General features: G+C 37.5%; 1 protein-coding gene and 1 long non-coding RNA gene across 9 annotated transcripts; both read right to left on the bottom strand.

The window, feature by feature from the left end:
* Positions 1-291: 291 nt before the first annotated feature.
* LOC124172856 (zinc finger protein 260-like) lies at positions 292-27,460 on the bottom strand. The gene is made up of 5 exons (XM_046552355.1): positions 27,226-27,460; positions 26,395-26,514; positions 20,052-20,177; positions 12,422-12,485; positions 292-2,243 (listed from the first exon to the last, which is right to left on the bottom strand). The coding sequence occupies exons 1-5, from the start codon at positions 27,457-27,459 to the stop codon at positions 511-513; spliced, it is 2,277 nt and encodes a 758-aa protein (XP_046408311.1). The 5' UTR covers position 27,460; the 3' UTR covers positions 292-510.
* LOC124172857 lies at positions 6,294-10,482 on the bottom strand. Of its 8 annotated transcripts, none has more exons than XR_006868292.1 (8): positions 10,460-10,474; positions 9,994-10,057; positions 9,786-9,894; positions 9,328-9,545; positions 8,858-9,058; positions 8,342-8,771; positions 7,895-8,091; positions 6,294-7,755 (listed from the first exon to the last, which is right to left on the bottom strand). It is a non-coding gene; the product is annotated as an uncharacterized LOC124172857 (long non-coding RNA). The 8 variants fall into 8 exon arrangements; XR_006868294.1 differs by having other exon boundaries at positions 9,994-10,052; XR_006868290.1 differs by lacking the exon at positions 10,460-10,474 and adding an exon at positions 10,358-10,451.

Here is a 27,460-nt window from a genome sequence, read left to right as displayed (position 1 = left end):
ATACACTGTCCCAAGGGTCGTGTGTCATTTTTCACTTGTAATTTTAGTAACTTTGCATTGAGAAATATTCATGAAAATTGACACTCTTATGGGGAGAGGTCTTAAGTTTTGTTGAATGCAAGCAAAATTTGTGTCCAGATTACTCTTCCGAATGAAACACTCGCGGCAAATGCTACATCCGCAAATGCGGTTTATCCCCCGAATGCGTACGAATATGTCTAAGTTGCTATTACTCGAGAAAGACTTTTCACACTCATTGCACGAAAAGGGCTTCTTCTTCTCTCCCGTATGTGTTCGCGTGTGACTTTTGAGATTACTCTTCCGAGTGAAAGATTTCTTGCAGATTCTGCACGAGTGGGGTTTCTCTGCCGTGTGCGTATAAACATGTCTAACTAAGTCACTCTTATTCCAGAAAGACTTTTCACACTAGTTGCAATTAAACAGTTTCTCTCCCGTGTGCGTGCGTACATGTCCCACTAACTTGCTCTTAATCGAGAAAGACTTTTCACACTAGTTGCCAGAAAACAGTTTCTCTCCCGTGTGCGTGCGTACATGTCTCACTAAGTTGCTCTTAATCGAGAAAGACTTTTCACACTGGTTGCAAGAAAAAGGCCTTTCTCCCGTGTGAGTACGTACGTGAGCGTAGAGATTGTCTTTCCTAGAGAAGGACTTACTGCACACCTTACATATAAAAGGCTTCTCTCCCGAGTGTTTTTGAATGTGTGAGGTGAGGTGACTTTTCCTAGCAAATGACTTGCTGCATACATTACAGATATACGGCTTCTCTCCCGTGTGCGTTCGCAAGTGACTGTCGAGAATACTCTTCTGAGTGAAACACATGCGGCAAATGCTACAAGAATACGGTTTATCCCCCGTGTGAATACGTACATGTCTAACTAAGTTGCTCTTAATCGGGAAAGACTTTTCACACTCATTGCATGAAAAAGACCTCTCTCCCGTGTGTGTTCGCGTGTGACTTTTGAGATTACTCTTCCGAGTGAAAGATTTCTTGCAGATTCTGCACGAGTGGGGTTTATCCCCCGTGTGAATACGTACATGTCTCACTAAGTTACTCTTAATCGAGAAAGACTTTTCACACAAATTGCATGAAAAAGGCCTTTCTCCCGTGTGAGTACGTACGTGAGCGTAGAGATTGTTTTTCCTAGAGAAGGACTTGCTGCACAACTTACATATAAAAGGCGTTTCTACTGAGTGTGTCAGTACGTGACTCTTGAAATGACCTCTATGAGTGAAAGACTTGCTGCAAGTGCCACAAGAATACGTTTTTCCTCCTGCGTGTGTAAGTTTGTGTACGGTGAGGTAACTTTTCTGAGTGAAGGACTCAGTGCACTCGCTGCATGAATATGGTCGCCCTTCTTTTCTCGGACCCACGTGATTTCGTACATTTCTAATGCAAGTTGACTCTGAAGATAAACGCTGTGAAGTTGATTTCTCTCCTACTGTGAAACTTCTCGTCAATCGTCTTATGTTTTTCTCATCCCCTTTTCCTCCACTGGTTTCCTTGATGAGCATATTTTCTTTTGGCATAGGCTCTAGTATTTTCCTATCCAGCCCACTTAAAGCCTTTGAGATGGTAGGCTCGCAAGAACTGCTGTGTCCGCTTGATGGAAGTGCTTCCAGAGACACATCTACGATTGATGATTCTGCTGCAGCATCAAAATTACGAGCAACAAAATGAATTTCCATGTGTTTCATTAGCTCCTTCTTGCTGTTGAACACATCTCTGCAGTTAAAACAATTATATGAATCTTCGTTTGAACTGTAACTATTCCATGGATTTTCCATCAAGCAATTAAGTACCTCGTTGTTGCCTCCCATGATGGTCTCACAGCCACTTCTGTCATTTCTACTTATTCTGATAAACCTAAGGTTATGCGAGGTATTTGGTGCATCACAACCACTTCTCTCCCCAACAACAGCCATTGCGGGTCCACCTCTGCAGCTTTTAAGTGATTCAATGTCTTTGGTATTACATTGTCTGTCATCAGGAATTGAGCAACTTGATATCTTATCAGAGTCAGAAACACCACATTTTTCCAAGTCTTCATCTATCAGATTTTTCTCTATCTCTTCATGGGATGATCCAGCCTTGGAAATAACTTGTGTCGCCAAAGGTGTGCTACTAATGCATTCATCAATTGAATGATTCCTAAGATTTCCTTCTGCAAGCAGATATGAAGTTGATGTTGTTTGCTCGGGCATTTCTTCGGCAGCCGGGACCCCTAGAAGAAAATTTCAAATAGCAATTAACACCGTCAAACATAAAATTTAAGACTACAACATCTTCTACTTAAAATTCATTTTAAGGGTAGAAAAATTGCACAAGTCAGGTGGAACAGTTGCTGCCCAACTTGGACTTGAACCTAGAGACTCGATATAAATGAATGGAGGGGAAAAGAACACAGCATAAAAATGACGAGGGCAACAAGGGTGTAGTAGAACAAAAAAGACGAAATCAGGGGTTAAAATGATACGTATATAAATAATTAAGCACACATATGCATCACACATGACTTTCAATTGCAGAAAAATAACAAAATTAGACCCATTTCAGAATTGGTCCTATAAAAAGGGAAAAATATTTTTCTCTTAAATCGAATATTAAAGGTCCGGTGAATATTTTCTAAATTAAAAAGGCTCCTAACAATGGCATTCACAATAAATTTTGTGGTACTACAGATGAGTATCTAGAAAAATTATTTCGTCTTTTTCCTGGATTAGTTTTCATAGAGATAATTAAAAATTTAAAGATAAAAACAATGAACAAACAGCCAAAAAAACTCCCTTGAGTGAAATATACCCAACTGTCATGAGATAAGCAATGGTTTGGAGGGGCACCGGGGGCAGATATTCCAAGTATGGCACGCAAGCCTAAGCTCTTATTTGTGTTGAGATAGTAGCATTTCCACTCTTTTTCAGTACATGCAGTTTAATCATTTCCCAAGCTTTCTTCTGCAGAAAACCACTCCTAATAACTTGAGAAGATATTTAATGAACCTTTAAAATGCCAAGGGCAATGAAAGCAGAAATTTTCAATAATTAGTAAAAAAATGACCGAAGGCTGCCATCTTGTATTACGTCCTCCAGTGTAGTTTTTGCACAGAATTGGACGTCCACTAGATCAACGTCAACTTTAGTTGTTGTAGGATGTAAGCATATCAGATTTATTTTGGCTATACCTTTCAGCATCAATGGCAGAATCATAAAGGCCGCTTTACACGGTGAATGATCATTCGAAAGATCTTTCGAAAAATCATTCGAATGATCATTCACTGAGTATAACGGAAATTTCCTGCATTCGAATGATCGTTCGAATGAAATTTCAGGTCTGTTCTAATTTGCTTGAATGATTTCCATGAATGATATGAGCGCACGGCGTCCATCTTGCCATTGGCATCCACCTCGGAATTTTAATATTTTATATAAAAACTTTGGAAGCAAAGTAACCCACGAAATAGCTCAAATAACTAATATGCACTTCGAGAGAACATAAATTCACAAACATCAACTGTCTAAAGTCAGTAATTCGGAAATAACATTTCGGATGTTTAATGAATAAAAACGTCATTTTTCTCCTCGATTGCGTCTATATTTTGTTCAATTTACAATTATTAAACTATATTTCATGATTTGAGCGCTAAATTTTCTGGTGAGAGTCCCAATAATCACACAATATCTGTTTATTCGGTGAACACATTCCAGCCAACACGAGCCGCTACGTTATCTTGGCTCACCTATGGGATCACAATATTGCCTATCTCTAATCATTCAAGGAACTCATCCGAAAGAAATTTCGAGCATGTCCTAATTTTCTTGAATGATTCCGTGAATGATATGAGCGCATGGCGTCCATCGTGCCATAGGCACCACCTCGGAATTTTAAGATTATATATATAAACTTTGGAAGCATATAAACTCATGCGATAGCTGAAATCATTAATATTTGCTTTGAAAGAAAGTAAATTCACAAACATCATTCCTCAATATAGAGTAATTTGGAAATAACATTCCGGATTTTTTAATTTCAAAATCGTCGTTTTTCTCCTCGATTGCGTCTATATTTTGTTTGATTTACAATTATAAAACTGTATTTGATGATTTTAACGCTAAAGTTTGGGGTGAGACTCCCAATTAATTACAGAATATTTGTTTATTCGGTGAACACGTTCCAGCCAAAACGAGCCGTGATATCACATTGTCCCACCTTGGAAGTCACAATCTCACAGGGTTGCCTATAATTCAAGGGGCAAACCCTATAAGTTAGCCCATGAATATCACAGTCCACTTTCTTTCTCCGCTTCGATAGCAAGCAATGAGATGACACTGAGCCAACTTCATTGTAGAAAGTATGAGGATGCTGAAGCGCACTCTTTCGAAAATAGACCAGGTCGCTTCCTTTTTTCTATTCCCGTTACCTTTCTTCTCTTGCTCGTTACATTGGACTTCCATCGTGACCGCCCACCCGAGTTCCCCTCTGCTCCTCCTTCACCTTGCTTTTATCCCCAGTCAGCAGTTTGTCGTAATTCGGAACACGGCGTTGCATTCGCATTCCTCCGGGAAAGGGTGGGGAGGGGGCGTCTGTGCGAGGGAGGGGGAGCCGTTGCTGCAATTCGGCAATCGGACTTCGTTGCACATTCCTCTTGTGTGAGGAAAGGAAAAATTAAGATGGGGCAAGAAGGGAGGGAGGTGACGAGGCATGAATGCTGACATGGGGACTTACATTAGAATCGAAATACACTATCGATAGTCGCACGAGTGCGCATCATTTCTGCGCAGAAATTTCACCGAAATCATTAACCGAGTATAGCGGTACCAGCCGTATCCTACGTTATATACAACATGAATAACGTAGGCTACGTACCAGCGTATGAGTTTCTTGCGAATGATCATTCGAATGATCTTTCGAAAGATCTTTCAAATGATCATTCACCGTGTAAAGCGGCCTTAAAGCATTTTAGAAAGAATAAGGACTAATTTATTATTTTGGGTCAGTATGACATTATCGTCAATTCTTCTGGGAACTAAAGAGAGATCAATTCCCTGCTTTGCTTTTGCAAGGGAAAATTTCTCTCCGAATTCACCTCTTATTTCTTTTTTTGCACCAACGTATGTAAGCCTTTTTCTTTCAGCAATTATTTTGGCTAAGGGAACAATAGATTTTTCTTCCCTGCTGTTCATTATATACATTGATGAACTCTGCTCCCGCATTAGCAGTAAAATACGTTTATTTGCTTACGAACATGTCACCTATCGCGAAATTAGTGATCACTCAGACTATGAAATTCTATCATTGGACTGAAACAACGTTCATTTCTGGAGCCAAGAGAGGGGACTCGAACTTTATCTGAACAAATGCATGACGGTACATTTCTTGCTGAATTCGTACAACTATAACCATGTTTATGCAGTGGATGGTATTAACATAGAGACAACATACAAAGTGAGGTACGAGGGAATAACGATAACCTTGAACCTATTGTGGGGAACACACATATGAAATATTTGTGGCATAGCTCTGAAGAAATAAGGATTTGTGAAGCGTATTGTGGGAAGATTTTCAGATGAGAAAGTAAAAGAAAGTGCTATTTTGCACTCGTCCGACCGCACCTCGATAATGCAACGAGCGTATGGGATCAAGCAAAGAAAGACTTAATCAGCGAACTGAAAAAAATTACCAAGGAAGGCTGCGTGGTTCGTCAAAAACCGCTACCATTGTACAGAAAGCAATACCCAGATGTTATGTGAATTGGACTGGGAGCCACTGGGTACTCGAAGGCTGCATGCTAAGCTTAAATTTCTTGAACAGTTGAGAATGGATTTCTTTAAAAGCGACACGGAGGACAAAATACTAGAGCCCCACTATATTTCCAGGTCCGATTGAAGCGATAAATTAAAAGAGTTGTTTTGTGAAACGGGTACCCAGCCAGCACAGAACAGGACGTTGCCCCTTAAATTACGGCAACTTTCCATCAACGATAAAGAAACGGCTGAATACGTTGCTATAAACATGACGGCAACGAGGCAGCAACGAAGGGGCAAAAATGCCGTTAAATGTCGCCAACGATAAAGCAACAGTTTCTTTTCGGTGACGTCACAGACACAAGGGACACCTACCGGCACTTTCGAGAACTAACTGCGCAGCATCGCGACTGTGGCGCCATCTAGCGGGATTTTTTGATACCACGTTGATACTGCTACCATGGCGGGGTATTCCAATAAATTCAAATAATAATTGATAGGTCTGGGTTTAATAGAGAAATCAATCATTGACAGAATTTTGAAAATAAACTTTTATTTTCGCTGCAAACATTAAAATCCATTAGATATTCAAGCAAACGGTATTAAGAGGTCACAACAGCAATGATATCAAAAGCACCTAACACACCACAGAGCAACTGATTTTGTAATCAGAGCAGCCCCACCTGGGGAAATGACAGTTGGAAAAAACAATGAGCTACAGGGTAGTTCATAACCGAAAATGGAAAGAAATAGGTCTCCATCAATACAAAACAAAATATAATGCTAACCAAAAGATAGCATGATCATTTTCAAGTGGAAATTATAGAATTACAGCAATATTTATGTTAAAGCCTCAAGCACAATAGATCCCCCACGAGGAACAGTACGAAAAATATCAATCTCACACATGACTCCAATATCAAAATAGGAGAATAAACAAATTATAGTTTTACATCATTAATTACATAGTAAGGGTTGAGGTCTTAACAGAAACTTGCATTCAATTTTTTGGAGTCTAGATTTAATTTACTTTCAAATTTTCTGTTGCAGCAGATCCTAACAGGCAGGGGATTGTTTTGTAAAGTTATATTTGACATAACATATTGAAGTCTTATTCCGAACACGGAGGCATGAAATGCAATAGCAACACCAGTGTGCACTATTTAATGTGGCCTCTCATTTTAGTGGTCAACTACTTAATTACCATGGAACACAGCCATTTCATACAAGGACATACACATTCAAGGTTGTGGTGACAGGGAACATTAGCATGTGGTAATTAGGAAATGTTATTTTTAAAGAAGTTTTCTTCATACAATGTACACATTCAGTTGTTCACTGCCATAGCAAGCACGATGCCCTATTATTAAATTGCTGTGTTCTATGACAATAAGGAAGCTGATCACCACAAGCTAACACACCCTAGCGTTCCTGCAGCATTTTATGCCTCCATATATGGAATAAGACGTAAGCTTCACCACTCCATGGAGCTGTTTAAGGGTAGGGCATTCTATAGCATTTGAGCTAGGTTCACAGGAAAGAAATGAAGTAAAAATAATTTATTTCAGCTATACGAAAGGCTATTCAACCAAACTTGGACCTATTCCTAGCAGCATTTGGCATTTTGAAAAATCATAAAAAATAGGGCATTTAAGAAGGTGAAGAAACATTCCTTCTCCCTTGTCAGGCAAAAATCAAGGAGCATTAATGACATAGCTGTGTCTGTCGTAACAGTGATCAGTCGCTGACCTCACCTTATCCCACAATCATGTTATGAGACTACAAACAAAACTGCCTTTCCACACTGACAGGTTCTGAGATAGGCAAATTGAAAGAATCATGTTTCTTCGAGATCCCCTTTGAGTTGCCTTTCAGAACACTTTCTCGTTTCTTATTCCCTTTCCCTGCTCTGTATTTTGAGGCCTGGGATCATTCCCTGATGCTTCTTTTCACACTGATAGTATCAAATCAGGCTTATTTTGGCTTTTACACTCCCTGCAAGGTAATCATAATTGGATTAGATATTATGCTGAATATGAAATATGAACATATGCTGAAAAGCTCTTTTCATTCAACTGTATTCCAAGATAAGGGAAGAGTAAATCGAAAGCACCAATGATTAAAAAATACTTACCAAATGAGACATTTATAATGGAGCTAAAATGCACTTCTTGTTTTCTGAGTGTCCCTTCAAACAGAAAGACACAGCTAACTCATTCTATGTTAGGGTAGAACACTTGTTTTTGACTTTTGTTAAGCCCAGTCCTCATTTGATTGTTCTGACTGCTCTTAAACATGATGTTCGAAGATCTTTCCTTCATGAAATAAAATCTGAAAAATGAGATGACCAGATAATTATCTATGGTAATTGCTGAGAACCATTGAACATAGTGGCACAGCATTTTTAATTTCTAAGTACATCCCAGAGTTATCATAAAATTAAATATCAACAAGGAGGTGATGATGGTACCATAACTTAAGTTTAAGACTCAAAGTGATAATCTATACAAAGTACCATGAGCATATTAACACTTAGGAGGCTATGAAGTCAAACAGTTGACAATGTAAATGAAATACCAACCAAATACTCCTCTTTCAGGTTCTTTCCCAGCAAACAATAGCAGTGAAGATTTCTCACGATTTGCACTGGATAAGGTCCTCCAGATCTCATTCAAACGTTTCGACAAGCAACTTACCCATCGTCTTCAGGGATTCAAGAACCAAACGATTTAGGAATCCAACCTTGGATTCCAGAATCCCTGGAGACGATTGGTGAGTTGCTTGCGGAAACATTGGAAGGAGAAATGGAGGACCTTACCTGGTGCAAATCCTGAGAAATCTTCCCCGATACCTCTGACCTCATTGGGTGCACCAAGTGCTAACAATTGGACTTCACTGATTCTTCAGAAATAACACTCCAATTCTATAGAAAAGTTTAAGGCTCCTTCACTCCAACATTGTTTGAGGAATCTTTAAGTGCAACCTTTCCTTCTTAGGAGGCACTCATGCAACTGAAAACAGAATAGATAAGCTTTACACTTACATTTGCACATGATAAAGCACTCAAAAAAGCAAATTCTTATATGCAAACATTTACCAGGTGATGGTGGTTTCAGTATTCTGTCATCATCAGTCTCCATAGATGAAGAATTACTTACATCAGGATACTTTCAATTCTTTTTTGTCCTTTTCCTTTCCCAGTATTTTTTTATTTCAGTGACTAAAATGCCTCCATGTCTGTTCTCCGTCTTCACAAGTAGCCATCTCTGTTCAATAGCGACAGCTGCCACTACAGTCTCTGGAAGATGATTATTATAAAATGCCACCATTAGCCACACGTTTCAAAGCATGAAGTCAATGTCAAAATTAACTAAAATAAAAATATTTAATACTTGGCTTAGAGAACTAGTTTAACATGTACAACCAAGTCAGTGCTCTCACACACACACACACACCATGAAACAACCCCTTTGAATACATTTAAAAGGCACCCTGCCCTTGCAAGTCAAAGATGTTAACCCTCCCTTTAATCAAAACAAATGCTCACAAATATTGTTGCAAACTCACCAAATGGAGGCATGCAGAACTTCACGCCCAAGATACCCCATTCCTCACTGAGTCGAGAGCCATTTTATGACCTGTGACACTGAAGACCAGTTAAAGCCTAGGGTAATATTCAATAATCTTATCTCCATCCAATTTTACCCATGACTATGCAAAAGCCTGCACTGTGAGGCCAGTAAATTTATTTATGTGGAAGAAATATTAACACTTGCCAAGGCATCCTGAAAAAAAGAGGAAAAAAAAATCATGACTATGAGGCGTTCAATCTTCAGTTACTTACAAACATGAGATCATAAAATTCCATTGAAAGTAAAGTTAATTATTGTATATGAAGACTAGTTAATAGTGATGCATTAAATGATTGCACACTCCAGTCATTGAGGAAATATCTCTGCGATTATGCTAAATTTTACTGCTCAACTCAATATTTCAAGAGTGTTTGGTAGGGGGTGAGTTCTCACCAACGTGCAGTACTGAACGTTGCACTCCATTGAATGAAAAACTTAAGCGTTCCATCGTGCACCCACAAACTCGCAGTATGAGCACCCACCAGACATACATCGATCCATACTTTAGAAACACAACAGAACTAACTCAATGGTAATGAAAACTTAAGTGTACTGTTAATGAATTTCATAATGAACGACGGTAAACAGAGTCTAGACTTACCTTTCACGAATCCTGGCGGAATACGGTGGTTGAACCCTCGAAGAGGCTTCTAACTTGCACTGCCCTAGTCAAAGCCAAAAAAACTTGTAACCACTGAACACTTTTTCTCACTAAGAACACGATTTAACAAGAGTTAAAATCACTCGCGAAAACTTAAGTTAGAGAAAATTACAAACGAAAATTCACGTCAGTGAAAATTAGGAATACAATAAGGTCAGAGTACGACGGGTGGACATGATAATCGGATATGAAGGTGAAATGAAATGAAAAGAGATAATGGAGAAGCTGAAACCACGTTAAGTTTGACGGATGAAGTAAATGAACAATTTATGTAAAATTAAAATTCTTGAAAAAATCTATTTACTAAAGGTTTGGTGAACGAAAACCGTCCCTCGACCATTCAAAAAGGAGAAAAGCATCACGACGAACACAAAGCATGAATTCACATATCAACAAAGTTATATACCAAAGTTACTATGGCTACCGGCAACGGCGGATAACGGGTTCTTGTTCTTCCCAAAGTGCATTTCGCATTGCGCGCACGATGGTTTCGCATGGCCTCGCTGTCGTGAGCAGACGATATGATCGAGCGTAAAAATTCATGCGGAGGAGGAAATCGTAATGGTACAGCCTCTAATTATCAATGGTATTTTATTTATTTCACTTCGCCGATAATAAATATCCAGAGAATCGTCAACCTTGAGAGACGCTTATTATATTATCTCAATCTTTTTCCATCGCCACCGAGTGACTTGGAGACATATTAATTTATAAATCCACAAAATCGTCGAATAAATACCACTTATCCCATAAAACACATTATGCAAAGTTAATTGCGTAAGTCGTGAAACCTTTTATTTCTAGCAGATCGTTAATTAGAGCGAATGCATTCACATAAAATGAGACATGAAGCAGCCGTCCAAACTGAGCAACTTCACGGCAACGCGTTGCCGTCATGTTGATATCATCCACGGCGCAACGTCAAAGGATAAACTGTTGCCGCTTCGTTGTCTTGGACGTTTACATAAACGTCGGAGAGTGTGCTGGCTGGGTAGATATGGGAATTCATTTTTCCCCCGAGCCATTAAGGATTTTAATAAACGCTAGTCCTAATTCTTATAGAGCATATCCTTTTTATTTAAGAACAGCGGAAGTCCTAACACACCCTACCACACGCCTTTCAGTTTATTATGCAGATTGAATGTAGAATTATTTGATTGATATCAAGAATTCGGCTGTTTCTTAGCCATACTGATTTCATTTCTGGGGCATACCTCTCAATTTACTATTATGTCAACCATATTTTCTCCTCCAAGGAAGCTCCATGCCTAGTAGTTAGTAAAACCTAACAAAGCACCATTGCTAATCCCAAGGAAAAAAGGGTGAATAGAAATGCACTCATTTAAAAGATTTTCGCTAATTTTACCACGAATTCAAATCGGTTCAAAAGCTAAGCCAATTTTCGCCCTCATTTGACCAAGTTCCATGTTTACATTTTCAATGAACCCTGAAATTTACTTTTCATACTCAATTCTCAAACAAAATGCTCCATTCTGGCTTTTTGGGTTTATAATTTTGAGGATTCGCACATCCCCCCTTTTCACCTGCATTTCTGGAAAAAAGTGCGTGGCTACTACGAGTAAATTTTTTTCTTTCAATAAACTAGTCTCAAAGCTTGGTTGAAGCAAGGCAGCATTCTTTTTATTCATTTAATATGACTCTTTAACTGTCAAAAATGCCAAATAGAGAAAATAAAGAAAAAATTCTTAGCCATTTCTCATTTACATACCCAACAATTTCAGTGAAACAAAAATATTTTGTTAGGGAAGACCATTAAAAATGATTCAAATGACTACAAAAAAGAAAGTTAACATAAAACTTCTTTCCTATCCAATTACCACTTAAAATAAAGACAACAGGAAATATGGATGAATGACTAATTCAGGTTCTTCATCCTTTTGAATCAGTCAAAATAAGGCCGATTTCAGAAGAGAGGACATTTCACATTCCTTCATTCTCCGCATGGCACAAGGAAATCCAGAGTTTTCTCATCTGAAAGCGGTCTGAGTTTCATGACCAGTTGACGCTGTTGATGCTGCAGTGCCTGGTCGGATAGAAATGGGCGCAGTGGAGAACACCGCATGATTTGACCGGTATGAAGGCATCGGTAGGGACATTAGATTATATTACAGCACAGCATCGTGCCATCTGAAATTGACCTAAGCCTTACTTGTATGCAACTTTTTGAGGCACTTAAAAGTACTCATCCATGACTTCCATTGTGAACTTATGGGACACTGTCAAATTTTCAATAATTGCTCTAGTCACAGTAAATGTTGGCTAAATAAAAGCATTTACTTGTATATCCTCCACATTAACATCAATCCCTCCAAGGATAGAGTTATTTGCAACCCGTAAGAGTACTCACCAAATGCAGACTCATGGGCAGTAGTTGAACTCTCAAATGGGTCCCCATCCTCACTTAAAGTAGGCTGGAAGTAATCATAAAGATATTAATCATGCACGAAAAGAGATTCAGGACTTTTTTTGAAAGGATTGATTTAAACTTTTTATATAAACCACATTACAACAAAATATGGAATTCCTCAGATATTTTTTCTTTACAAAATAAAAATATTTGCAACATTTCAGGGAATTAAATATTATTCCATTTTTTTCAACATGTAAACGGTCATTGATTTATGTTCCGCCTGCACTGTAATATTATCTTCATTAGATAACTCTGCAATGGATGTAATTTAGTTCATGTGATACCATGAAATAATTAAGGTTTCTTTGGCAATGAGTAAACCGAAATAACCTAATGGAAACTAGGCATCTGTGTGAAAAAATGGGATAAAATCTGACACTGCTATATTGCAGAAAAAGATTTCCACACAGAAAACTAAATTCTTCAGTGAAAATCATGGAAATAATGATGAAAAGCAGGCTTTTGTACAACTTTGTAAAGTGAAAAGTAGAAACAAATTATTAAAAAAGTGCTGCATGCTAATGTGGAACCTAGGACCTCCAGATAGTAGCCAAACACCATAACCACCACACTACCACTGCTACTTGAAAGGAGACCATTTCTAGGGGAACATATTAGGTATATAAATGCTGAAATGCATTCCACTTTTAAAACCATTGGTTATAAAACCCAATATGGGAGGATATTTGTGGACAGCTCCCAATGAACTACAACACTACAGAGTTTGATTGAAATGTGAGACTTGATTTTCTTAATGAGCTATGCATTATCAGTCCTGGGATTTCATGTTGTAAAAAAACATCTTCATGAGGCATGATTTATTGGTCGCAGGATATTTTATAGTAAAATAAATATCATATTGATATTTGATTTATCGCTACCAAGATTTAACATAGAAAAATACAAGGCAAGAAATCTACAACAATTAAATACAAAATAAAGAGGAAAAAATCACTTATTTTGAGGTAAGAATACGTACTCTTTTGAGTTATAAGTAACTTTGAATCGAATAGGTAAGACTGCCTGTAAATACTCGTGCGTTAGCCTTACTAACAAGGGGAGACCACGAACCTTGCTACTCCTTTTTCAAAGCCGTATTTTTTATGGCCTTCGGAATGGTAAACACATCTCTGAACCAGTAGTGGGTTCCATTGTATGGGCCTTAGTTTGGCTGCAATTAATTAATTTTCATGCGCTTCTTTTCACAAGCCGCCTATAGATCCATAATATCTCACCTCTTAGTCAGACGGGAGCAGGTAGTGGTAGCATTTAAGGCTACCACACAGGGGACCAGGGCTTCATCATGGCTATGTATTTTGTTGTCTCCATTGTGATCATACGTCGCCACCTTTTTCAATAATTTTAATAGGGGTGTTAACCTCAAACGAAATTATCCATTTAAGTAGATGCTAACGGTGAGTTTTGGCTAACAATTCATGTTGGAGAATACATTTCTGCAATGGGTGCATTAAATTTTCTTTTGTGTACAGCTACTTTGCTGACTGCCCACTTTCAGTGAACCCCATTATCCAAGCTGTGCTTGCATTTGTGGATGCCATAGTGAGAAATGCCTTCGGATTGTGGTTTAGTGAGGGCTAATTCTAATACTGTGCCCAATATGAGCTAAGTGCCCTATGCTCATTTTTCATTTTCAATGTTTTTCAATAAATAGAGGTCAAGGCAAGAAAAAATCTAAATAGGCAGAAAATAAATCTAATAATGACATTTTTAGCGCTCTGGAAATTCAACAAGTCAAGCGTGCAAAGTAAGAGTTAATGCTTATTATCTAGGATAACACTAAAATATGTTAATTGTACTTATGAGTTTATTTTGTATCAAATGCTTAATTTCGTTACCACTTACTTGGCCTTGGCTGGCTTCCATTTTTAATTGAATTATACCCTAGTAAACGCTGAAATGGTTCACGAGGGATACATTTCATATTATATTAACAATCCCTGTCACACAATGCTCGTTTATTTTAAGTTTTAAAGGCTTTTGATAATTTCTAGCCTATAAAAAACTAAGGTGACTACAAGGAACTCATATCGTAAAATAAGCAGTTATGTTCCTCTCACAAGGGGAGTGTCACAAAAGTGGGTCTCAGATTTCAATCAAACTTTGTGGTGTTGTAGTCCATCGGGAGCAGTCCACGAATCACCCCCCTTATGGGGTTATATAGCTAATAGTTTAAACAAAAAACGAGTTAAACATTTGCAGGTGAAATGTATTCCTTTGAGATCGTGTAGTCACTCAACTGCATGCAAGCCATCTGTGGCTAGGGGCTCCTGAATATTATACCGTTGGTTAATTTTGCTTTTACTATCACGGCAAGAGAATGATCGATTCTTATGGATATCACATACGCCTAGCTTCCCGGCTAAATTATTTCTTTCCTACCCCGCTGTGCTGAAATGTCAGCTAATAAAAGCAATCGGATTCCTGAAATAAACTTGACAATTTTAAAATATGAGTCCTTAATAAGATATTTCAACATAAAAGGAAACCAAGTGAATGTGTATCGTAAAAAAATGCTGTGTGTTGCAACACGGAAATAACATGATTTTAGGTATAAAGCATGTGGATAAAAAAAATTCCTTGCATGAAAATAAAATTTACAGGGAAAATCGATAAAATAATGAAATTCACTAATTCTTGGTTAACTTTGTGGTATTCCATTATTTCCTGGATATAGACAGTTACTTATACAACTTATTTTTTGAAAACGCAACCCGGGTTTCAATGAGTAATCATCATCATCAGGCGCTAATTATAATTTGTTTATCTTGTTGTTACCTAGTTACTTGATGAATTTTAAAAACGGACGCCAGAATAGGTGAAAAGGATGGGTATAGGTATTCATTTATAAGGGTACTATCTTGATTTTCAATAATTTTTAAAATTTCTAACTGTTCCCTAGAATCCAGTTCTCGGTGGTCATTGCAAAAATTTAAAATATTCATTTTAAAATCGCTTCTGTGGCAGTTACATATTAAGTGCTCAGCAAAATTACTCTTTTCATCTTTATTATGTTTGTAAGCACTTAAATGTTCTTTTTTCCTGATTTCAAAACTTCTTCCTGTCTGTCCCATGTATACACCATTGCAATCGCGGCATTTCAAAGAATATACTCCACATCTATCCAATCGGTCTATATGGTACTTGCATTTAACGATCAGTCTCCTTAAGGTGGAATAAGGTTTAAAAGCCAAGCGGAATTTGTCCTTGGGTAAAACAAACAAAAACAACAAGATAAACGAATTATAATTAGCGCCTGATGATGATGATTACTCATTGAAACCCGGGTCGCGTTTTTTTTTTTAATAAGTGGTATAAGTAACTGTCTATATCCAGGAGATAAAATAATGTTCAATTGCAGACTTTTGTTGAAGAAAAATAAAAAATAACAACTGAAAAAAATTAGCTGATACGGATACTCGATCCTAGGACCTCCGGCGTGGTAATCCCGTACCGTAGCTACTACACTTCGCCAGGCAATAATGGATGCACGATCTCAAAGGAATACATTTCACCTGCAAATGTTTAACTCGTTTTTTGTTTAAACTATTGGCTATATAACCCCATAAGGAGGGTGATTCGTGGACTGCTCCCGATGGACTACAACACCACAAAGTTTGATTGAAATCTGAGACCCACTTTTGTGACACTCCCCTTGTCAGATTCGTCCGCATCGTAACATAGAATTGCGAATTGTTGTCAATATTTATTCTTATGAAGATTACTGAAAGGCCTCTTGCACACGCACCGATTTTGGATAGCCAGTAATATACCGGCCGATATTTTACTGGTAGAGCGCTGCTTGCACACACCCCGGATATTTACAGGTCAAAAGATAAGTTGCTTGGTTGTTGAGCCGGCGCCGGAGACCCGTAGTGGCAATGGTCAGTAGCTAACCAACTTTTTACCGGTGCCAGTGTGCGGTTGGTCAGTGTGCAAGCTTCCATGCCCTTCCATTGTTCACTATTGGAATGTGGACGGCCGTCCAAAATCGGCGTGCTATGGGTCTAGGGGTTGAAAACTATTTCAGAACTGCTAGAGAAGAATATGGCGATTCAGCAGTTTGTTATATCCAACTTAAAAGAGAATGATATATAAACGATATGAAAAGAAGAGTTTGTCCTCAGCACAAAACAAGAAAAAACTACAGGAAAAAAATTTTGTCATTAATTCTTCCACCATTCCCAGAAGGAAACAAAATTTACAAATTCATTTTTATCAAAAGGTACTAAATATTTGATGGTATAACATTTTTTATACTAAATCCATGTCAAAGCTTGTTTTATTGGATCAGAGGTATTTAGTATTTTAATTTCAAAACATTCAATTATATTCTGTACTTAGCTGTAATTGGCTTGAAAAGAAAAAGGTAGATCAAATTTATTATGCTTCGGAAAAATTATTAAATTTTTAAAGTAATTTGAAATAAGAGTAGGTTGTGTGGATAGTAGACCAAAGGTTTGTCTTACTGATTTGGAATTGGTCTTTTAATCTATCCAAGCTGTAATTTGATTTTAATTTTGATGATAGTGATGAAAATGTCTCTGATGGCAAACATAAATATTCCAAAGAGGAAATCAATGATGTATATTGGATCATTAGGTATTCCTAAGTACCTCTAGCAGTATCTTCATTGTAAAGTCAATTATATTATTGTTTCCACCAACTCCAAAACTGCCAGCTGCATATGTGCTCGAGAAACAAACATTATGTTTAGCGACTGTATGGCAATCTCTGGTGTACTAAATCTAAGACTAAGTTGGGATCAATTAACTTCGGCAATCATTGAATAATAGTATAAGCATTATTCTTAATCTTTTATAAATTATTTTCCTTCATATAACTTCAATAAAAACAGTTTTCGATCGAAATCTGTTTGACTTATTTAGGAAGACCACAAGTAAAACTGTTTATCATGTTAACTGACATTATATATCTTATATGTAACTATGGAATTTGGTATACATTTAACACTAACATTAAAATGATATCCGCAGCAATAATATTATGTTTTCCACTGATTTTTGGTCATCTTGCCTTGCTGCAGTAAACCAGTTCCTTCGAATATGAGAATTTAGGGCCACAGCATCAAAAAGTTTTCCAGGATTTTTCATTGTGGTTGATTTACAAAGCTATAGAAAGCAATATATATGCCCCTTCTTCCAAATTTCCTCCATTTTCACCCTCGTTATTTCTTCGCTGATGCAGGATCACCGGTTTGTACAAAGGGTTAACGGGTTCCGCGAGAAGTTCGCTGTGTGTGACTTCAGCATGCCTTCAGCAACTATCGTGCACTTTTGGAGCATTTGAGCTGATCCTCGTATTCTACACTTTCTGCTTAGCCTTTCAAGGGTTACATTTTTATCATATAAAAGCGCTGAAACTGCTGCCAGTAACCCCTAGAAGTGTACTTTCATTTAAGACAGTAGAAAAAATTGGTGAACAACTCCTTTGCAACAACCATAGACATGAGACTATTTTTTATCATCATAATGGCGTTAAGGCATTTAAGCAGTGTCATTTCAAACATGGAGATACGAGGACTACACTAGCAAGGGTTGGTGTGTGCCAAAATGTTAATTTTTTCATTGATTATACTGATCAATGTCCACATAAAAAATGAAAACCACTCTTGGGAGAGCACATGCAATTACAAGCTCGCAGCGATCAACAACATGTGTTCAGACATAATTAATAAGAACACAAAACGATTATAAAATGCCATATTTTTCGAACACTTGTAATTCACTTTACTCCAATGGGAGTTTACTTACACAGTACCTATGTGCTAAAAAAGAACATTACAAGATATAACTTCAATTTATAAATAGAGTGAAATGAAAGTTGATGACCCTGGACCGGGCGTGCTGCCATAAAATACGTCAACCCTCATTAACCAAGGATTTCAACATAGAGCGTACATTCTGGGATAGGATGGTCCCGTGTATTCCTAAAATGTACTTTGACCATCTATATTTCGAGTTTTCAAAGTTCGAAGTATTGCAGCTAATTTTTTAAGAACAGCAAGAGGAACCCATAACATGTGGCATATAAATTACACCGCGTGACCGGCCGTGTACCACCTGTGTACCTTTATATCTGTATCACCCATAATGTAAAAGATTTAACTAATTTCTAAAAATAAAGATAAATTTTAACAAAAATCGAGTGTTATCATATATCCTCATAAAATAGGCGAAGTATGCCATTCACCCGGTTGTGTAGAAATAACAGTCGTGCCCGCTAGAGGGTTAAAGGCAACAGTTACACCAAATGTGTCTTGTGCTCACCGCTTCCCAAAATCTTCCGTAGCCCTTCCATTGTAATAACAAAAGGCCCACCAACAAATGTCATTTCTTAAAAAAAAGCCACTGTTATAGCCCCTACTAATCTTTTGGTACGTTTTTGAAGAGAGTAGCAAGCCGAGCCTTCATTTCTCCACGTTGGAAATGACACTGCTTAAATACCTTAACGCCATTATGATGATAAAAAAAGTCTCATGTCTATGTTCGTTGCAATTAAAAATTAATGAAAAAGTTGATGCCGTATGAGAACAATGAAGAGAACAAAATATATAGCCATGACGAAGCCCCTAACCCTGGTCCCCTGAGTGGAAGGCTTTAATACTAACCACTACCCCAACTGACCTGTATACTGAATAGTGCGATATTATGGAAGTATACGTGGGTTGTGAGAAGTACTCCTTGAAAATTAATTAAGTACAGCCAATCTAATGCCCATTCAACAGAACCACTACTAGTTCAGGGATGTGTTCACCATTCCAAAGGCCATAAAAAATACGGCATTGAAAAGGCAGAGCAGGTTTCATTATCTCCCCTTGTAAGATGAATGGAATTTGTAGAGAGGGTCACTATACTTCCAATAGAGAGTACCACTGGCATTGCAGGAATATGGCTCTCTGTTATTCACCACAGGGAAAAAAATGGAGCTTGGTCACTTGTCAAGATACAGCTTTAGGTCATTTGCATCTCACCCCCCTCCCATGCGATTACGGCAAACAAGTAGGCCACTTGCTGAGGTACCAATAAAAGTAGCATAAACGTGCCAAACACTGTTTGCTCGTGGCCACTACATTCCCACTTTCTTTTGTGTGCTATTGAATGCTAACCAGTTACTAACAAGCATCTATGAAAGGAATTTGACAGCAAAATAGTGGGTAGCTTCTGAAAAATCACAGGTATTTTATGTCATCATGTGAATAACAGCTAACACATGAAACACTATGGGCCATCAAGGAGCCCCACGTCCCCACTGGAGGGCTAATAAGGTTAAGTTTATTGGTCCCAGGATTTTATATAGTAATGTATAAGGCAAGAAATCTACTACACAAATGAACAACATAAAAAGGAAAAAACAGATTTTTTATGATGAGAAAACTTATTTCAGTAATTAGTAACTTTGAATCACATAGATTACCTTTAAACCTGCATAAAAATCACAATATTCTCGCAGTTTCCATGATAAAAAATTTTACCCACTACCTCCTTCAACAATTAATTAAATTCCATAACAATAATTCCATACATACCTGGGCATTCTCATCTGGAGATGGTTCCTCCTTTGCCCCGACCAGCGTCCAATCCAGGTCTGCCACCATGGCTCCCCTGCCCTGAGCTTCCACCTTTTCGCCTTGGGAAGCAGTTAAGGTATTGGGCTACAACATAAACCCCAATCATCATCATTGATGATTGAGATACAGAAATATTAAAATAAAACTTTTAAGAATTTCTCATACGAATAAAATTAAAGTTAGTTTCAAATGGATGTATTCTTTATATTACCTGCAAGCTGCCTTAAGGTAATTAATGTCAGGAATTTATAATATTTATAATTATTTTGTTAAAACTACCACTTTACTACATTCCTATTACTTCTTATTTTCATCGCAAAATCCCTGCAAAAGCCACAGGGCAATCGTTTCTGGAGACGCAGAAATCCAGATAAAATCTTATTCGTAACAGTAACTTATTTTATGAAAAAACTTTGCATGAGAATCCATAGCTCATAGGTAATAACATACATTTATGGAAAATAAATAGGGTCTATAATGGAGGATAAATTTAGTGTATATTTTGGTTTATAATTCAGTTTAGAGACATCAAACATTTTGACAAATAAATTAAACTTACTCAGAGATGATATAATAGAAGCCCATTCTGAGTGAACAAAAAAGAGAAATCTGTAGATAAACTCCTTATAGCACAAAGCTTGCATAGCTTCAATGGGAAAATATGAAGGTTCATTTACTTTGCATGGACAACTGATGAGTGGGGATGGGAAAATTTAGCCATCATGAATTTTGCGGATTTAGACACAAAGTGTCCTGGTTGAGGTAAGACATTACAATATACCCCAGAGTGACTGGGGATATGACTTTTGAACTCACGAAATGTTGCAAATTGTGTCCCAAAATACGAATTTTTATTTTTTTTGGAGAAAATTTTGAAACTGTAATTTCAAGCACAGGAAAAAGCATAACATTAAACGGAATGGTTTCAATTCGATTAAAATTAACACAAGTGGGAGTATTCCTTAGGTATGTGGACAAGTTCAGTTCCTCATAGCATAACTAATGTTGCGATACCATCGCGGGAGGATGGCATCGCATGTTTTCGATTTGCTGCAATATATGGCAATCTCCCATCCTTACTCTGAGGGAATAACTATCTATTTTCTCTCTGAGTTGAACAACAGAAGAGCAATGTATGCAATTTTTTCTTAACAACATCACAAATGGAATATTATATTAGTTGAGGAATCTGAAGCATGCCCCCAGAACTGTTGTAACTCCATGAGCATTAAAATCAGATTTCAGTGGTAAATTCCAAGTAGAACTGTCCGCTAGCCCGGCACTAGCCTGATGAATGCACCCATGGACTGCACGTGCCTGAATATCTGCTGTTTTGATCTCTACCTTTTAGCTATGTCTGTCAAATAACTGATTTTTCAGCAGCAATTGTAAAATAATGCTGCTGGTATCTCAGACATTCTAGTTATTTTGACGAGTTATTGTTATGCAGAATGAAAAATTAAGCAAAAGAGACAGGGCATTTCAGTAACCAAAGGATGAATTTTATTGTATCGATAAAAGTATGGCAATGTTCCAATTCTGCAATTGTCAGGTAGCTTGGGAAAGGAAAGAATCGATTGAAAAACGTTGGAAATCTTCGAAGAATCTAACTGCTGCAAAATTTGGTAAGTATGGATATTCTTTAAAGTTAAAAACATCAATCTCTATCTGCATCAACTGCTGTCATGAAAAACCAAATTGATTATCATTTTGGAAAGTGGATAGTACGAAACTTTCTCAAAGCTGACATTCTTCTCTACAAATTGTATAATGAGCACATGAAGTCATTTTTGAATCACAGGAATAGAAGGATCAACAACTTTCCTATTTCCACATGGTAATTTATTGAGACCGACCACCGTTTCGTTGCAGCGTAAAATTATCAAGGTCGCTGTAACAAAACCATGGTCGGTCTCTATTAATTACCATGTGGAAATAGCAAAGTTGTTGATCCTATGATTCCTGCGATTATGGATTTCCACTAAGTTACACCCGCTACTGTTAATTATTTTTTAATGAATTCGTTGATGACAAGTATACCATTACAGCAGCTTTTTGTAAATTAAGTCAAGGTATTCTAATCCTTTCCATAGTAATAGGAAAACTAACGTTTTATTTACAGCTGTTAATAATTTTACCTTGCTACAGGTGCTGGAGAAATTCCCTGCATTCGTCAACTAAGGGACAAATATATTCCTGATCTAAAATACAATGAAAGGCCAACATGATGACTCAACTGAAGGACAAGTAGGTGATAGTTTTTTTGCTATAAAATAATGGACAAGAGAGAAGAAAATGCTTTTGTGATCTAGCTAAAAATTGTTGAACTTCTTGATACTGCATTGGACATTGTAGTTGGTGACGTGTGTACTTTGGAAACAGCTAATTCCAAAAAATGTTCAAGAGCAATTTTAGACACACTGAAGAAATATGAAATACAACCCGATAATGTAACAGCATTAGTGTCCGACTCTGCTCGCTACATGACAAAATGTTTTCATGCAATGGAGGATTTGTTGTCAGACAATGTTCTGATAATTCAGTCCCGGGCCCATGAACTTAATTTAGTACTGTATACTCTTGGGAAACATCTGCATATTTTGCATCAAGCAGTATCCAAAGTGAAGATGGCATTCCTAAACACATGAAAAAGGAAGCACCTTTATAGAAAATATATTTGGATACAACCTACTCCTAATCAGTAAGTGCCACTATTTCCTCAGCCATTTTTAACCAGGTGGTGCTTCTGGCATGAATTAGTGGCACATCTCGCAACACAAGCAAAGGAAATTGTAGGGTTTATGCGCATCGAGGACATGACGAGTGACAATGCTGGGTTGATTTTCTCCATAGTATTTCAGAAGAAGACTAGGAAGCAATCCAAATACAGGCTATGTTCATCACAGAATATGGCAAACACATTGTTGAAATGATCACATTTCTGGAACGACACTCACAGCCACCTGCACATATTCTTGACGGGCAGCTAAGGGAAATTCAGCAAGCGCTTGAACTCGTATGAGGGAGTTACGGGAGCAATGTTATTAAACTGATAGAGGATTGTGGAAGGACAGTCAGTAGGGGAAAAGTGAGTGCAGTCCTGCCCAGTGCAGCTTCCCATGCTCTAACCAAGCTACTGGAGTTTCAGGCTATTGATCCCCCTAAACAGTTTTGTAAGTATATCAATGTATTTGACACGACTGATAAAATACAATTGATTATCACTGAAGAACTTGAGCAGAATATTAAGAGAATAAGTTTGTGTTCCAAACTGGATGATATTGATGTAATGCGATGCTACAAAGAACTGAAATCTTTTGTGAAGAATCCTGTAAGTGGAAAGCTAAAGGTAGATATTACAGCAGTATTGCTGGGGATGTCACAAACATTTCTAACATATAGTGAAGCTGTGATGAAATCGATTCGGATTTCTTGTATAAATGTCGACTGTGAACGGTTTTTTTCTGCATAAACAAGAGTGTTGAGTGATCAGCGTCATCATTTAGCTCAAGAGAAACTAGAACTTTTTATTAAAGTATACTTTGAAGGTTGAAACAAACAAAATCTAGTAGATCATGTAATGTTAGTATACAAAATGTTGAGTGGCATTGACTCTCAGTTATCTTGGTGGCTTGATTTGACTCTACAGTGTTACCTATTTTATTCTAGATCCAGAGGGATTTGTAAAAGAAATAATTTAGATTGAAATTTACATATTAGAAAGACTTAATGCTAACTAACCACACAAAACAGCATGCAATTTTTACACATGTCACATTCCCCATTTCACTACAGACAGGTATTACAGCTTACTTTGCAACTTAGATCAAATTTCCCGGTTCCGCCACTGAGGTGATTGTCTGCAGTCATAACACAGCTGCAAGGGAAGTGGCACATAACCGAGATATATTTGGTTAAACTATGGTACTGACCCTTTTCTAGGTTTTGAAATAAAAACTAATGTAAGTATGTATTTAAACTTGCAGTTTTTGAGAAAACACCGAAATGCCTATTTGAAATAACCGGATGTCCAATTTCAAAGTACTTCTTTTCTCCCTCTCAAACCTCCAAAAATTCCTATCCCTACTCATAAGTGGTTTCTTGTGGTATTTTTACATCTAGGGACTAAATAAAAATTTGCAATGCAATTTAAGTAGAACATCATTAGTTTTCATGGAAATAACTGAACCATTTACAACTTATTTGCTCAAAAGGTATAAGACTGCTTTCAAACACGTGAAGTTGTTTCAGGTGGAAAAGGAATATATCCGTGATAAAATATAAAAAATAATGATAACATCACCACTTCCAAGAATAAATACACTACTTACCATGGCTTCATTAATGTGCGATTTTCATGTTTCATAACCTTACAGATAGACTGATATGCTAAGCTACTCAAAGCAGAGTGACCAGTTCATTGATAAGCCACAGGAAGTCCAGCTACCAGTGATGTATGAAGCAAGAAAGAAATATCAATTGGAATAGTAAAGGCACAGGGAGCATTCTACAAAAAAGTATGTCCTACTCAAAGCTGAGAATACAAATACAGAGGTAAGGAAACAATGCATCAGATTCTAAGTATGGAACATATTTATAAATGGTGGCTTCAAAATTTACAGCTGCAGAACAGTCAAGAGATAATCGTGAGTTTAAACTTCCATGCAATATTGCTTTGATGGTCTCCATTTTCAAAGCAATTGACCTGTTTCAATTTCTCTTCTAGGTTAATGGTTTTTCTTGATAACTTCTTGATTTTTCTTCACGCATTCCTATTTTTGGCCATTGTTCTCTTGGTTTTCCTTCTGTATGGCTCTATCAAAATCACTTACTGCAGCACTGTATTCCTGTGACACAGAGGGCCTATGACTGCTGGGAGGGAATGATGCCATTGTGTTTGAGACTAAAGCAGGCCCTTTATGTGTGGATAATATTCATATGCAACTCGGCTACAACTCCATTTCTCCCGCATGAATACCGATGACCTCAAAGGCTTTAGCATAGACCCTCTACCTGGAAGTCGCCTGATAACCTATGATGGCAAAAATTACGTTTCATATCGTATTGCTTAAAAAAAACTCATTTACACTAGCTCCACGCATAATTAATGATTTAAATTAACTATTGTCATTCTGTTAAGGCGAGGAGATAAATAACTTTGGTAGGCCGACTATCTAGACCCAATGCCAAGTAATGCTTTTGGACATTACACAGCAATGGATTTCGATAAATATATAAACAAAGATGATTTGAGGCAAGCAATACCATTAAAATGTGCAAAATGATAGCACTTTTGTATGTACTGAGCACAAGTTCACGTGTTATCATTAGAGCGATAAAGTTTTTTGATTAACTACACTGAATTATGATGTTTCCTCGAGTAACAAATCTGCACTATATCGAAATTGAGCTATACAAGGCATGAGTGTATGACCATCTAAACCAAAAATTTCCTATGGCAGTGGCAAAATATCAATGGCAATACCAGTAGAACATTACAAATTCATTTTCCTTGTATTTTTTGGACACATCGCGCACAAAAAATTGAAAGAAAACGGTGGTGTTGGGAAAAAGCACACCCTGTGCAACCTGCATCACATGTCTATCCCACTATACAGTTGACAGGAAGGAAAAAAAAATGGAAGCCACACAGGGGGATGATTTTGAGTTTTACATGGCCAGCGTTGAAAGTGTTAACATCACTAATCTTTAGGCAATCGACTTGCATCACCGATGCCCAACTCTCAATTCAAAAATGATAAAGGTCTAACATATCCCTCGTCCCCACAGTAAATTCCTCTTCATTTTCATCACAAAATCCAAATCTTCAACAATCAGATTCCTGTGAACATCAATCTCTCATAAGGAATGCGAGTTATGTAGTGGAATCTAGCTAGCAGCTACATCATGATGTCACGATCAATCTGTTTCAGTGCACCTAATTATATAGTACTCAGTTTAACTCTCAACTCCTAACATCCCCCCTTCCGCTCCATAGTAAACTGAAATGAAACTGTGTTTGTATGATCACATATCAAATGACTGCTTTGTGCCGAGATGACAGAGAGCTTACTTGCTCAGTGAGCAAAGTTGAGCTGTCAGTTTGGCAAAATCCAAAATATCTGTTATTTACATATAATTTAAATGATTCAAACATGAAAGCTCTTCCGTAGTTGTTCATGACTGAACAGGCAAGGCAAAATGCAGTACGTTTCAGATGAGAAGCAATTATAAATTATGCAGAAAGGTATGACATTGTGCCGTAGAAAAATTAAATTACACTTGGCAAAAGTACACTCACCAGGTCATCAGTGGCCAATGGGTCTACGGCATCACTTGTTATTGCAGCTGGATCTGACATGAGCGGCACAGGAGAGTTCCCTTCACTCAGAGGGTCTTCACTCTCATCTTTCACATGAAACTAGAAGAGAATAATGGGCGTCACTAAATAAAGGAAGAACAACAATTTCCTTATTCAATAATTAAGTGAGACCACTCCAGCTGGCCAAAATAGTCATGAGTTTCTTACTACTCACAGATCAAACTCCAGCATATAAATGCTCAACTAGTGAGGGGAAAGCTACACCACCAACATCACATGGTTAGAATGAGAGTATTGGCCACTTACAGTAAGGGCACAACAGTGGGAATGATACATCGAGGTTCCACTGTACATTGAATTGTCATCATTTCTTCACCTCGGCTTACAAAAAGGATCCACAATAGTTTATGCTGGTTCCTCCGTTGAAATAATGGAGGATGATGGCTTGAACGAATAGATGGCAATCATGAGACACAGCCTTGTAATAGCCACCACTAATGGCTTGAACAAGGATCTGACAAGGCTATACAAAAGTATAGTCCACAGGATAAGAAAAATTTCTGTCAACAGATCATCAATGCTGTACAACTGCTATTGACTTGCATGAAAAAACATTTGTGTGGTTCCACTTCCTGCCTCATGTGTCACTACTAGAAAGAACAACATCTGAAGGTTGCATTATGCCAGTGACTTCCCACAAAAATTCTTAAATTTATAACAGACACACCCCCATTCCTCATACAACTGAGAAATTTGTAAAACTGAAGGTGATTAGACTCAGTTTTCACTGTGAATGAGAATATGACTTACCAACTTATCGTCCCCGGGCAATAAGCAGTCTGGCACAGGAATGTATACTTCAGTCATTTGGGCTGAGCATGCGAACTCTGAAGTGATTTCAATAACATCTTGAATGCAGTCCTTAGTCTCCACACAAGGCTCCAACTCCTCATCATCTGCCCCTCCAGCTTCAAAACTCTGCAGAAAAAGTAATGGATAAACCTTTATCTCTTTAAAAACACATATATGGAATACTCTAAGCATT

The sequence above is a fragment of the Ischnura elegans genome (assembly GCF_921293095.1).
Source record: "Ischnura elegans chromosome 13 unlocalized genomic scaffold, ioIscEleg1.1 SUPER_13_unloc_3, whole genome shotgun sequence".
Lineage (NCBI taxonomy): Eukaryota > Metazoa > Arthropoda > Insecta > Odonata > Coenagrionidae > Ischnura > Ischnura elegans.
This window is presented reverse-complemented; position numbering and strand designations above follow the sequence as displayed.

Bases quoted from the DNA above. Each gene is read 5' to 3' on its own strand.
- LOC124172856 (XM_046552355.1), bottom strand. From the start codon at position 27,459: ATGCTTAGAGTATTCCATATATGTGTTTTTAAAGAGATAAAGGTTTAT. The intron at 20,178-26,394 runs GTGAGTGTACTT...TTTATGTTGTAG, and splicing joins CATTGGCCACTGATGACCTG to CCCAATACCTTAACTGCTTC. The intron at 12,486-20,051 runs GTATGTATGGAA...GATTACTTCCAG, and splicing joins CTCCAGATGAGAATGCCCAG to CCTACTTTAAGTGAGGATGG.